This window comes from Myxine glutinosa, chromosome 2 (genome assembly GCF_964187855.1).
Source record: "Myxine glutinosa chromosome 2, kmMyxGlut1.1, whole genome shotgun sequence".
NCBI lineage: Eukaryota > Metazoa > Chordata > Myxini > Myxiniformes > Myxinidae > Myxine > Myxine glutinosa.
The window spans coordinates 118,591,189-118,605,656 of record NC_136262.1 but is presented as its reverse complement, the minus strand read 5'-3'; the positions used below and the strand labels follow the sequence as shown (position 1 = coordinate 118,605,656).

The following is a 14,468-nucleotide window of genomic DNA, read 5'->3' as shown; positions in this document are numbered from 1 at the left end:
ACACATGTATAATACATGAATGATTTAAAACTCTACACTCCAAACAACGAAAAATTGGCAGACCAACTGAAATTAGTGAAAAGGTTCTCTGACGACATCAAAATGGAATTTGGCCTGGATAAGTGTGCCAAGTGCACATTCATGCAAGGTAGACCAACAACAACGGACAACATAAAAATCGACCGAGATACAACAATACAGGATCTAGACAACAAATACCTTGGAGTAGAAGTGGGCCACCATATTTATCATTAAAAAATTCACAAAACAATTACCAAAGATGACCTGTGTAGAACGAGGCCGATCCTGAAAACATACCTCACCCAAAGACACAAAATCAAAGCTATAAACCAACGAGCACTACCAGTGTTACAGTACAGCTGCAGAAGAGTAAACTGACCACAAGCGGATATCAAAAAACTAGATATAAAACAAGGAAACGCCTCACTATCGACAAAATGTTCTACAAAAATCAGTGCATCCCAAGAATGTACCTGCCGAGGAAAGAAGGAGGTGGCAGCCTGATGGAACTCAATCACGTGCACAGAGCTAGGATTAGCAGATTACGTGAAAAGCTCAACAGACTACGGAATACAATTTGTGTACAAACATGAACACAGCAAGCCAGAGAAGTTATCTCTCACTCACCTTGCAAAAACTTCCAAAAACAGGTGTGATTGATAGATGTCACGCACCAAACGGAAACAGCAACAAATACAGCCCCAACGATTGCAAAAAAGAGAAAATAAAAATACAAGATGAAATACCAGCAGATATATAGTAACAACTGGGAGAAAGACAAAATAGCAGGGAAATATAGAAAAGAATTGGACAGAGTGGGGATAGACAAAGGAAGATCACTGGAATGGCTAAGAAGAGGTCAGCTCAACTGGGATGGAGAATGAATCATTGTTAATGCCGAAGACGAAGGACACTACACCAATGGCTTTAAGAAAATGGTGGGACTGAATCGATCGGACAAGTGAAGATTCTGCAAGGTAGAAACAGAAAGCACGAGTCACCTTCTATCGGGATGTAAAAAATTCATGTCAGACATGATATCATATAATCTGCAGAAATTTCAATGTCCCAGTTCCACAAAACCCATGGAAACATGAACCAAAAGCAATCATTGATAACAAGGACATAATGCTCATGTATGACCTGATGATCCCATCCAGCGTGAACATAGAAAACAAAGCATTGGGTCCAGACATATTACTCAGGAACAAACAGAAGGAGACAGCATTTTTGATTGAGATATCATTACCCAGCGATTTTGACTAAATATCGCAGAAATCAAGAATATGACCAAATACCAAGACCTCAAGAATTAAGTGAAAACAACCTGAAAGCTGAAGAGTTCCAAAATTGTACCCGTGAATTATTGGGGGTGTTGAAGATATTTTAGACAGTATGTAATAGACGAATCAAGAATTCAATGTCCAAAAACTTTGAATCAGAAGAAAGATCACAAATTTTAATTCCCAAGGAGGATAACACTCTCTGTTTACAAGGAAATACACAGCAAGAAACAATAACCGTTATCAAACCAAGAAGAACATACCACAATTCATGAAAGCACATTGCAAGATTCACAACAAAATCCTAGATCAAAGTCCTAAGTGAAAAATCCTGGTACAGTAGAGATGTGCATCAAAGGAAACATCATAAGGATACACCAAATAACAGTAGCATGCACAGTATACAGTCAACATACAGTGAAGGCAAACCAAGTAAAATCCTAAGTACAACATTTACAACATAAGTGAAATCCTAAGTACAACAAACCAACATTTACAAACCAAGTGAAAATCCTACTATTTGGCCGTCAGTCCTGACTTTTATACTAGTTGAAAGTGGGAGGAGAAAGTGGAGAGGGAGGAGCGAAGATGGGATTCGTTGCTACAAAAAAAAGGGGAGGAGAACAGTAGGATTGGTTGAGCAAAGTGTAGGTAGGAGGGATGAGGGAGGTGTGGATTGGTGGAATGAAATATTGGGGTGGGAGGGGCAAGGATCGAGGGATACAATGTGATTGGTCGAGTGAAATGTTCGAGTGAGAGGGATATCCCGCTGAGTGAGGAGAGATTGAGGAATGCATATTAAAATATCCTTAATGAGGAAGATATGTTCTTCCTTTGTTCGCACCAGACTCTGAGGAGCCAAGACTCTCCCAATTCTGCTTGGAGACTTCAAGGACATGTGAAAGTCATTCACTTTATATATTTACTGATTCAAACTTTTAAATATCAAACTGAGAAATAACTGAGTTTTGCAAGCACTTCAAATTCCAAATCTGCATGTTATCTGTAATTCATTTATTGTTAACATCATTGTTTCCACAGGACCTGAGTATTCTGCCAGTTGATGCAAGGGTTATCATACCATATTGCAAATTGACACAATAGTAACATGAGACTTAATAAGTCGTGTTAAAACTTCAAACAGGCATGCAATTAAATAAGAAAGTCCTTATTTAATCAATAGGAATTCACTTCACAATTTGTCATACTTGAAAACCCATACGTGGTTTTGTCAAGATTTAAAACTCAGAAGTCCAATTTGTTGCATGCGGAATTTTGTTGCCTCAGGGAAATCACTCGGTAGCTATGACGATCACATTCTTTGTCAACCTTCAAACTCATTTTAGCATTGTTAAGTCGAATATCATATAACATTGCATTACAAAACCTATGTATATTTTGCAGTGTAAGAAAAGTAAACTTATATATATATTTTGCAGTGTAAGAAAAGTAAACTTGTATATATATTTTGCAGTGTAAGAAAAGTAAACTTATATATATATTTTGCAGTGTAAGAAAAGTAAACTTATATACATATTTTGCAGTGTAAGAAAAGTAAACTTATATATATATATATAATATATTGCAGTGTAAGAAAAGTAAACTTATATATATATTTTGCAGTGTAAGAAAAGTAAACTTATATATATATATATATATATTTTGCAGTGTAAGAAAAGTAAACTTATATATATATATATTTTGCAGTGTAAGAAAAGTAAACTTATGTATATATTTTGCAGTGTAAGAAAAGTAAACTTATATATATATTTTGCAGTGTAAGAAAAATAAACTTATATATATATTTTGCAGTGTAAGAAAAGTAAACTTATATATATATTTTGCAGTGTAAGAAAAGTAAACTTATATATATATATATATATTTTGCAGTGTAAGAAAAGTAAACTTATATATATATTTTGCAGTGTAAGAAAAGTAAACTTATATATATATTTTGCAGTGGAAGAAAAGTAAACTTATATATATATTTTGCAGTGAAAGAAAAGTAAACTTATATATATTTTGCAGTGGAAGAAAAGTAAACTTATATATATATATTTTGCAGTGTAAGAAAAATAAACATATTTATATTTTGCAGTGTAAGAAAAGTAAACTTATATATATCTTTTGCAGTGTAAGAAAAGTAAACTTATATATATATTTTGTAGTGCAAGAAAAGTAAACTTATATATATATTTTGCAGTGTAAGAAAAGTAAACTTATATATATATTTTGCAGTGTAAGAAAAGTAAACTTATATATATATTTTGCAGTGTAAGAAAAGTAAACTTATATATATATTTTGCAGTGCAAGAAAAGTAAACTTATATATATATTTTGCAGTGTAAGAAAAGTAAACTTATATATATATTTTGCAGTGTAAGAAAAGTAAACTTATATCTATATATTTTGCAGTGTAAGAAAAGTAAACTTATATATATATTTTGCAGTGTAAGAAAAGTAAACTTATATATATATATATATTTTTTTTGCAGTGTAGGAAAAGTAAACATATATATATATTTTGCAGTGTAAGAAAAGTAAACTTATATATATATTTTGCAGTGTAAGAAAAGTAAACTTATATATATATTTTGCAGTGTAATAAAAGTAAACTTATATATATATTTTGCAGTGTAAGAAAAGTAAATTTATATATATATTTTGCAGTGGAAGAAAAGTAAACTTATATATATATTTTGCAGTGTAAGAAAAGTAAACTTATATATATATTTTGCAGTGAAAGAAAAGTAAACATATATATATTTTGCAGTGTAAGAAAAGTAAACATATATATATATATATATATATATATATATATATATATATATGTATATATATATATATATATATATATATATATATATATATATACTGTATATATATATATCTATATATCTATATTATAATAGCCGTAGATGATTCTGTCTGTCTGTCTGTCTATCTGTTGGGTGTCTGTCCGGGGTGTGGCTTACTCGGTTTGCAGAGTAGCTCCACCCATAGCTCCACCCATTCTGGGAGTGGCTATAAACAAATATCCACCATTTTATTAACTCGCATAGCTTTGAGTCCTGTTTTGTAGGCCCGTGGTGTCTTGCTCTCCCCCAGTTTTATTTCAAATCAAATTCGATAAATCATTTCATTTTTCACAGTCGCTAACATAGTTTTAGACTCGGTTGAAAAAAAACGGGAAGAAAATCCGATGAAAGTTGCCGTTTATAGAACGAAATGAATTCTCAAAGGCCTGTAACTTCAAGGCCATTGAGTCTCTCTCACGCCTTTATCTCCAATCTAACTCACCATATGATTTCATTTTTATCGATGGTTTTACTTTTAGACTCGGTGTCAGCAATAATTGAGAACAATCCACACACGCGGGAAAATGCAGAGATATATTTTTTAAAATCGCGTCATGGTGTATCATACACCGCCCAACATGACACCGCCGGCAATGTGTCGATATATATTAAAAATTCGCTTTTGCTTTTCCGTTATGATATATTACTATTTCGTTTGATGATAGTCGTCACAAAAACGTCAACAATGATGCGGACATATATTTCTTCGTTTTTATTTCATTCAACATATTAGCCGGAAGTAAAATATGTTTCAGGAAATTACCGAGAGATATTTCTTCGTTTTTTTTATTAGTTATGTGCGCATACACTTTAAATAGGTTTATTTGAAATCTTTAATTTTCCACAAACATTCCACACACGCGGGAAAATGCAGAGATATATTTTTTTAAATCGCGTCATGGTGTATCATACACCGCCCAACATGACACCGACGGCAATGTGTCGATATCTATTTTAAATTCGATATATCATTTCATTTTTCACAGTCGCTAACATAGTTTTAGACTCGGTTGAAAAAAAACGAGAAGAAAATCCGATGAAAGTTGCCGTTTATAGAACGAAATGAATTCTCAAATGCCTGTAACTTCAAGGCCATTGAGTCTCTCTCACGCCTTTATCTCCAATCTAACTCACCATATGATTTCATTTTTATCGATGGTTTTAGAGTCGGTGTCAGCAATAATTGAGAACATTCCACACACGCGGGAAAATGCAGATATATTTTTTAAAATCGCGTCATGGTGTATCATACACCGCCTAACATGACACCGACGGCAACGTGTCGATACATATTAAAAATTCGATATATCATTTCATTTTTCACAGTCGCTAACATAGTTTTCGACTCGGTTGAAAAAAAACGGGAAGGAAATCCAATGAAAGTTGCCGTTTATAGAACGAAATGAATTCTCAAACGCCTGTAACTTCAACTTCAAGGCCATTGAGTCTCTCTCACGCCTTTATCTCCAATCTAACTCACCATATGATTTCATTTTTATCGATGGTTTTGGACTCGGTGTCAGCAATAATTGAGAACATTCCACACACGCGGGAAAATGCAGAGATATATTTTTAAAAATCGCGTCATGGTGTATCATACACCGCCCAACATGACACCGACGGCAACGTGTCGATATATATTAAAAATTCGCTTTTGCTTTTCCGTTAAGATATATTACTTTTTCGTTTGATGACAGTCGTCACAAAAACGTCAACAATGATGCCGACATATATTTCTTCGTTTTTATTTAATTCAACATTATTAGCCGGAAGTAAAATATGTTTCAGGAAATTACCGAGAGATATTTCTTCGTTTTTTAAAATTAGTTATGTGCGAATACACTTTAAATAGGTTTATTTGAAATCTTTAATTTTCCACAATATAATTTACTTGCCATTTATCATTTGATGATTACGAGACAAATTCCTCTTGAGGATCGTGACAATTCATGCGCTGCGTGGAAACTTCTATTTCCAAAATGAATGAGACGATCGATGAAGAACGCAGACTTGAACAGGATGCAGCAAGAAAACGAATGAGACGGGCGAACGAGTCCATCGACGAACGTCAATGCAAACTTGCGGGGTCACCCGTGGGAATCCCACGGGCATGGATGTGTGTGACATTTCGACATATTGAGTTAGATGCTGCACATTCATTTTTACAAAATGGTTACTGGCAAGTCATCAGATCCAGAAATGGTGTAAAAACCACCGTTTAGAGGCCATTTTTCCCCGCAAAGCGGGGGTTGGCCTTTTCGGGGACCGTGGTAGTTGTTGTTTTTTTGTCCCCTTTTTGAAGCAATGTTTTACGGCCGGATGCCCTTCCTGACGCCAACCCTTTTTGCCGCCTTCAACGACAAACAGGGAATTACCAGTGAACTGGTACTCAATTAGCCGACCTCGGAAGGATGACAGGCTGAGTCAACCCCCCTGGCATTAATTCGGCGATCGACCGAGATTCGAACCCAGGATCCTAAGCCGGCACCCTAGCCGCTAGCCCAACACCAGAAATGGTGTCATGAACACAATTTATTTACGCACAAGCACAAAAGCAAGACGGGCCGATTTCCGATTCCGACGGGCCGACGGGCGAGACGGGCCGATTTCCGATTCCGACGGGCCGATTTGGAGCAAGAAAAAGAACGAGACGGGAGAAAAAGGAGAGAAACGAGACGGGGAAAGCCGATTGGAGAGGCGAGTGAGGCGCGATTGGAGAGGAGTGTGAGGCGCGATTGGAGAGGAGTGTGAGGCACGATTGGAGAGGAGTGTGAGGCGTGATTGGAGAGGAGTGTGAGGCACGATTGGAGAGGAGTGATTGGAGGGGAGTGTGAGGCACGATTGGAGAGGAGTGTGAGGCACGATTGGAGAGGAGTGTGAGGCGCGATTGGAGAGGAGTGTGAGGCGCGATTGGAGAGGAGTGTGAGGCGCGATTGGAGAGGCTTGTGAAGGATTGCAGAGGAGAGGAGTGTGAGGGATTGGAGAGGTGAGGGATTGGAAAGGAGAGGGATGTGAGGGTTTGGAGAGGAGAGGAGTGCTAGGTGGAGAGAGGAGAGTGTCAGGTGGAGACAGGAGAGTGTCAGGTGGAGACAGGAGAGTGTCAGGTGGAGAGGAGTGAGGGGTCACATATTATGTGAAATAACTAAATTCACACCATTTCTGGATCTGATGACTTGCCAGTAACCATTTTGTAAAAATGAATGTGCAGCATATAACTCAATATGTCGAAATGTCACACACATCCATGCCCGTGGGATTCCCACGGGTGACCCCGCTAGTATATATATATTGCAGTGTAAGAAAAATAAACTCATATATGTATTTTGCAGTGTAAGAAAAGGAAACTTATATATATATTTTGCAGTGTAAGAAAAGTAAACTTATACATATATTTTGCAGTGTAAGAAAAGTAAACTTATATTTATATATTTTGCAGTGTAAGAAAAGTAAACTTATTTATATATTTTGCAGTGTAAGAAAAGTAAACTTATATATATATATTTTGCAGTGCAAGAAAAGTAAACTTATATATATTTTGCAGTGTAAGAAAAGTAAACATATATATATATTTTGCAGCGTAAGAAAAGTAAACTTATATATATATTTTGCAGTGAAAGAAAAGTAAACTTATATATATATTTTGCAGTGAAAGAAAAGTAAACATATATATTTTGCAGTGTAAGAAAAGTAAACTTATATATACATATTTTGCAGTGTAAGAAAAATAAACTTATATATATATTTTGCAGTGTAAGAAAAGTAAACTTATATATATATTTTGCAGTGTAAGAAAAGTAAACTTATATATATATATTTTGCAGTGCAAGAAAAGTAAACTTATATATATATTTTGCAGTGTAAGAAAAGTAAACTTATATATATATTTTGCAGTGTAAGAAAAGTAAACTTATATATATATATATATATTTTGCAGTGTAAGAAAAGTAAACTTATATATATATTTTGCAGTGTAAGAAAAGTAAACTTATATATATATTTTGCAGTGTAAGAAAAGGTAAACTTATATATATATTTTGCAGTGTAAGAAAAGTAAACTTATATATAGATATTTTGCAGTGTAAGAAAAGTAAACTTATATATATATTTTGCAGTGTAAGAAAAGTAAACTTATATATTTATTTTGCAGTGTAAGAAAAGTAAACTTATATATATATTTTGCAGTGTAAGAAAAGTAAACTTATATATATATTTTGCAGTGTAAGAAAAGTAAACTTATATATATTTTTTGCAGTGTAAGAAAAGTAAACTTATATATATATTTTGCAGTGTAAGAAAAGTAAACTTATATATATATTTTGCAGTGTAAGAAAAGTAAACTTATATATATATTTTGCAGTGTAAGAAAATAAACTTATCATCCACTTCTATTGTATCAGGGAACTCTTTGTCTAACTCTGTAAATAATTACCAAGTATTTTGCATTTACTTATGAAAATAATGGTAGCTTTAGACCTCGTACTGAGTTGATTAGTCACAACGAAAAAAACTTGTTTGCCAAGCGCAGGACAAGCAAGCGTCCATAGTAATTAGTTTTACCAAACAATGGACAGTTCTGAATACTAATTTTACTCCTCTCAGACATTGTGATGCCAGCTGTCAGCCGTACCAAGAAAAACAACATCTTTACTTATAAACCTCATGGAACTTCAGTAAGACATACTAAATCCAACATTACATTATTTCAAAAAAACATCCCATCTGTATATTACCCTTAGTCATAAATGATTTTACCATGAAGAAGAGATCTACCAATTTCCTTTAATGAAAGCAAATTTGGTCAGAGTGCCAGCGATAATTAATCCACACAAAATTTGGTCGCAAGGTGTGCAGGTCCCAAACACGATTTTTACAGGTTGTGGCTCATAAAAATCACTCTAAATTTACACTTCCACAGGGGTAATGAGAATGATAAAGAAGAACCTTACAAAGATCCTACAAACCATCCCTGGGAAGATTACCACAAACGAGCTACAGTTGGAAGTTGTACAGGGCTCGGTGATTATCCTGAAAAGTGAAACAAAAGGGAGATCCCTTGGAACAAAACTCTGAGAACAAAACTTCACAACATGGCCCATGATTCGCAATCCTTCACCGGAACGGGGGTGGATACTTCGAGTCCTGGGAGGACTCCATTCCACCTTATAAAATCCAAATTATGGAGATAACAACCAACGACACACACACACACACACACACACACACACACACACACACACACACACACACACACACACACACACACACACACATACACACACACACATCTCGTCTATTTATAGTAGAATTCCACATTTCCTCAAAACTTGCAATTTTAACTGTTATGTCAAGATAACATTATTTCACCTGTAGCTGCACATTTCACAAATAACAGGTGAATCTTTGTGTCCAATTATTGTATCACACTGGGCTATATAGTGTAAATGAACAAACACACACCTGCTTACATGACGTACCACAGCACGGCCACCTTGATGTAATGCTTGGGATTTCCTAAAGGAGTGAACTTTGAATGAGTGAACACTCTGCTGCTGCATGCAGGTGAGCAAGGTGAGCCTGGTTGACCTGGCGGGCAGTGAAAGAGCAGATTCCACTGGAGCCAAAGGAATGCGACTGAAGGTGAATTGCTTGTTTTCACATCCATGTTACTTTGGGTTGTTTATCAGAGGTTCAAAGAGTCCATGAGATGGGGCTGTTTGTGGTTCATCACATGATTTTTGTGTGTTGAACGATATTTTAATCCATGATGTTTTTACTGTTTTGTAGGAAGGAGCAAACATAAACAAGTCTCTCACAACATTGGGGAAGGTGATCTCTTCACTTGCAGAAATGGTCAGTTGCATAGCAGTTGTGCTTTTACTTTTATCCATTCCACCACCACGCCGGGTCCCACTGACGTCACCACCACGCGTGTCCCACTGACGTCACCACCACGCGTGTCCCACTGTCGTCACCACCACGCGTGCCCCACTGTCGTCACCACCACTCGTGTCCCACTGACGTCACCACCACGCGTGTCCCACTGTCGTCACCACCACGCGTGCCCCACTGTCGTCACCACCACTCGTGTCCCACTGACGTCACCACCACGCGTGTCCCACTGACGTCACCACCACACGTGTCCCACCAAAGTGCACTTCCACAAGAGTATTTTTAAATCTTTATGATGTTCATTTTTTTAAGTTACCGAGAGCTCTTGGGGGAGCGAGTACATCAATCTTACCTTTTACCTCCGCTCAGCTCTCAAATGAAAGTGCTGGATTTTTTTCCTCTTAACTCACACTTTTTACCTTTTCTTTTTTGGTAAATTTTCTTTGAAACAAGTGAAATTGTTCAATTTTTCCATTGAGGCTTTGTTCAAATATAAGAGCATGATGCTAGAAATAAAATTGGTTGATAAATCGCATGCAGGACATGGACATGGACATGGGTGTACGTGAGCATGAATTTCAAGAACATTAGTGGACAATGGACCAACCAGTATATGGGATGTTAACCTGGGATGGCAGCAGTATGGGATGTTAACCTCGGATGGCAGCATTCATTATGGGATGTTAACCTCGGATGGCAGCATTATGGGATGTTAACCTCGAATGGCAGCATTATGGGATGCTAACGTCGAATGGCAGCATTATGAGATGTTAACCTCGGATGGCAGCATTATGGGATGTTAACCTTGGATGGCAGCATTATGGGATGCTAACCTCAGATGACAGCATTATGGGATGTTAACCTCGGATGGCAGCATTATGGGATGTTAACCTTGGATGGCAGCATTATGGGATGTTAACCTTGGATGGCAGCATTATGGGATGCTAACCTCAGATGACAGCATTATGGGATGTTAACCTCGGATGGCAGCATTCATTATGGGATGTTAACCTCGGATGGCAGCATTATGGGATGTTAACCTCGAATGGCAGCATTATGGGATGCTAACGTCGAATGGCAGCATTATGAGATGTTAACCTCGGATGGCAGCATTATGGGATGTTAACCTTGGATGGCAGCATTATGGGATTTTAACCTTGGATGGCAGCATTATGGGATGCTAACCTCAGATGACAGCATTATGGGATGTTAACCTCAGATGGCAGCATTATGGGATGTTACCCTTGGATGGCAGCATTATGGGATGTTAACCTTGGATGGCAGCATTATGGGATGTTAACCTTGGATGGCAGCATTATGGGATGCTAACCTCAGATGACAGCATTATGGGATGTTAACCTCGGATGGCAGCATTCATTATGGGATGCTAACCTCAGATGACAGCATTATGGGATGTTAACCTCGGATGGCAGCATTCATTATGGGATGTTAACCTCGGATGGCAGCATTATGGAATGTTAACCTCGAATGGCAGCGTTATGGGATGCTAACGTCGAATGGCAGCATTATGAGATGTTAACCTCAGATGGCAGCATTCATTATGTGATGTTAACCTCGGATGGCAGCATTATGGGATGTTAACGTTGGATGGCAGCATTATGGGATGTTAACGTTGGATGGCAGCATTATGGGATGTTAACCTCAGATGGCAGCATTATGGGATGTTAACCTCGGATGACAGCATTATGGGATGTTAACCTCGGATGACAGCATTATGGGATGTTAACCTCAGATGACAGCATTATGGGATGTTAACCTCAGATGGCAGCATTATGGGATGTTACCCTTGGATGGCAGAATTTTCGGATGTTAACCTCGGATGGCAGCATTGTGGGATGCGAGCTCAGATCAGAAAGACAAACATGCAAACCCAGCCTGTGTGGCATCGAATTGTGTTTGTCTTTTTATTTTTCTCATGGCTGATATTTGCTCTCATTATGTTCACATTATTTATTTATTTTTACTGCTGGCACGTTCTGAAGGATGCACCAAGCAAGGTAACTTGGATTAACTTCTTTCATTTTAATGTAATGGAAAAGCAGGCCAATGATTTTTCACTGCATGTTGCTGTGCTCACGGCTGAGCAGGTACTGACAGCACAAGAATCACCTGATGACACAATTGACAAAACTGTAGGACAGGGGATTCTAACCTGAGGCTGGACAATAATGAGCTCAAACTGTCACACCAGCCATCCTGAGGCAGTCCTCTCTGCCAGGTACACACCATAGCTTGGAGAGGAAGTCCTCTCTGCCAGGTACACACCATAGCTTGGAGAGGAAGTCCTCTCTGCCAGGTACACACCATAGGTTGGAGAGGAAGTCCTCTCTGCCAGGTACACACTATAGCTTGGAGAGGAAGTCCTCTTTGCCAGGTACACACTATAGCTTGGAGAGGAAGTCCTCTCTGCCAGGTACACACTATAGCTTGGAGAGGAAGTCCTCTCTGCCAGGTACACACCATTGTTTAATAAGGCATTCCTCACTGCCAGGTACACACCATTGTTTAATAAGGCATTCCTCACTGCTAGGTACACACCATTGTTTAATATGGCATTCCTCACTACCAGGTACACACCATTGTTTAATAAGGCATTCCTCACTGCCAGGTACACACCATTGTTTAATAAGGCATTCCTCACTGCCAGGTATATACCATTGTTTAATATGGCATTCCTCACTACCAGGTACACACCATTGTTTAATAAGGCATTCCTCACTGCCAGGTATATACCATTGTTTAATATGGCATTCCTCACTACCAGGTACACACCATTGTTTAATAAGGCATTCCTCACTGCCAGGTACACACCATTGTTTAATATGGCATTCCTCACTACCAGGTACACACCATTGTTTAATAAGGCATTCCTCACTGCCAGGTACACACCATTGTTTAATAAGGCATTCCTCACTGCCAGGTATATACCATTGTTTAATAAGGCATTCCTCACTGCCAGGTACACACCATTGTTTAATAAGGCATTCCTCACTGCCAGGTATATACCATAGCTTACGGAGTCAGTTGTGGTGCCAGCCCAAGTTTCTACATTACCTCATTACTAATTCGGAGCATTGATTGGATCAAACAAACTGCTTTTCTGAAAACACAAGATTTAACCAGTTGACATGTTTGTACGTGGTGCAGGGCAAGAAGAAGAAGAAGGGTGAATTTGTCCCGTATCGGGATTCGGTACTCACGTGGTTGTTACGAGAAAACCTTGGTGAGTAAATTGGTCGTACCTTTAATTATAAGATGGTCTCACTCGCTCGAGCGCCGGTTCTTGGACCAACTCGTCTTTTGGGTAGATTTTGGTAGGCCTTTTGGGTAGGTTAACAAAGCAAAGGTAGATTATTGAGCCTGTGTATCGTACGACATTTACAAGGACTGCTGGTTACCTGTCTCTGCAGGTGGTAACTCAAGAACGGCCATGATCGCTGCGATCAGTCCTGCTGATATCAACTTTGATGAAACACTAAGTACCCTGCGGTAAATCCCTCGCCATGTTGGACTTTATTATTTTGTTTATTCCCAAATCAATCCATCGTTATCATATCCATATTTATAACGTGTCATGCATGATGTTGCCCTTAAGTGTCATTTGTTTTTAACACCCCACCTGTTACCCTCGTTCGTGTCCCATTTGTTGTATCTGGTGTAAGGGAGATAGGCCTGTGGATGAGGTGTGTGTAATCAGGAAAGGTATGTGTGCATTTGGTGAGGGAATCGCACGTGCTGAGGGGAAGTGAGAACACATTGATTTGTAATGAAACTGAACCACCTTTAGAGGCCATTTTCCCCCGCAGAGCAGGTGTTGACCTTTTTTGGGCACCGTGGTCCCCTTTTTGAAGCAATGTTTTATGGCCGGATGCCCTTCCTGCCGCCAACCCTGTTAGTCGCCTCTTGGACACATGGGGAATTACCAGTGAACTGGTACTCAATTTGCCGAACACAGAAGGATGACAGGCTGAGTCAACCCCCCTGGTGTTAATTCAGCGATCGACCGGGATTCGAACCCAGGATCCTAGGATCCCAAGCCGGCACCGTAACCGCAAAGCAGCAGCAGGCCTATTGTTTGTAATGAAACTATTAACACAATATTTGTTCTTCATAGTTATGCTGACAGAGCGAAACAGATCAAGTGCAACGCCGTGGTAAACGAGGACCCCAACTCGCGCCTCATCCGTGAGCTCAAGGAAGAGGTGGCTCGTCTGAGGGACCTTCTGCGCTCACAGGGCCTCGGAGATGTCGTGGACAGTAAGTGTCATGGCTCCTGCAAATTTTTTTTTGTTGTTGTATACAACATCGAGGCTCGTGTAAGAGCTAACATTGATCACAAAAAGACAAATTGACACATAAAACATAAAACATATGATAACGGGAGCGGGAGACAAGA

At 38.3% G+C, this 14,468-nt stretch overlaps 1 protein-coding gene across 6 annotated transcripts in view; it reads left to right on the top strand.

Annotated features, from left to right (window-relative positions):
* LOC137417460 (kinesin-like protein KIF1A) overlaps positions 1-14,468 on the top strand; it is a 158,085-nt gene that overhangs the window by 20,173 nt on the left and 123,444 nt on the right. For all 6 annotated transcript variants that reach the window (XR_013622347.1, XM_078771545.1, XM_078771546.1 and 3 more), the window contains exons 8-12: positions 9,722-9,799; positions 9,947-10,012; positions 13,220-13,295; positions 13,483-13,561; positions 14,187-14,329. Coding sequence is in view for 5 of the 6 variants with exons in the window: in XM_078771545.1 (XP_078627671.1) it covers positions 9,722-9,799; positions 9,947-10,012; positions 13,220-13,295; positions 13,483-13,561; positions 14,187-14,329 (442 nt within the window). In the remaining variant the exon portion in view is untranslated. The remainder of the gene's footprint in view (positions 1-9,721; positions 9,800-9,946; positions 10,013-13,219; positions 13,296-13,482; positions 13,562-14,186; positions 14,330-14,468) is intronic.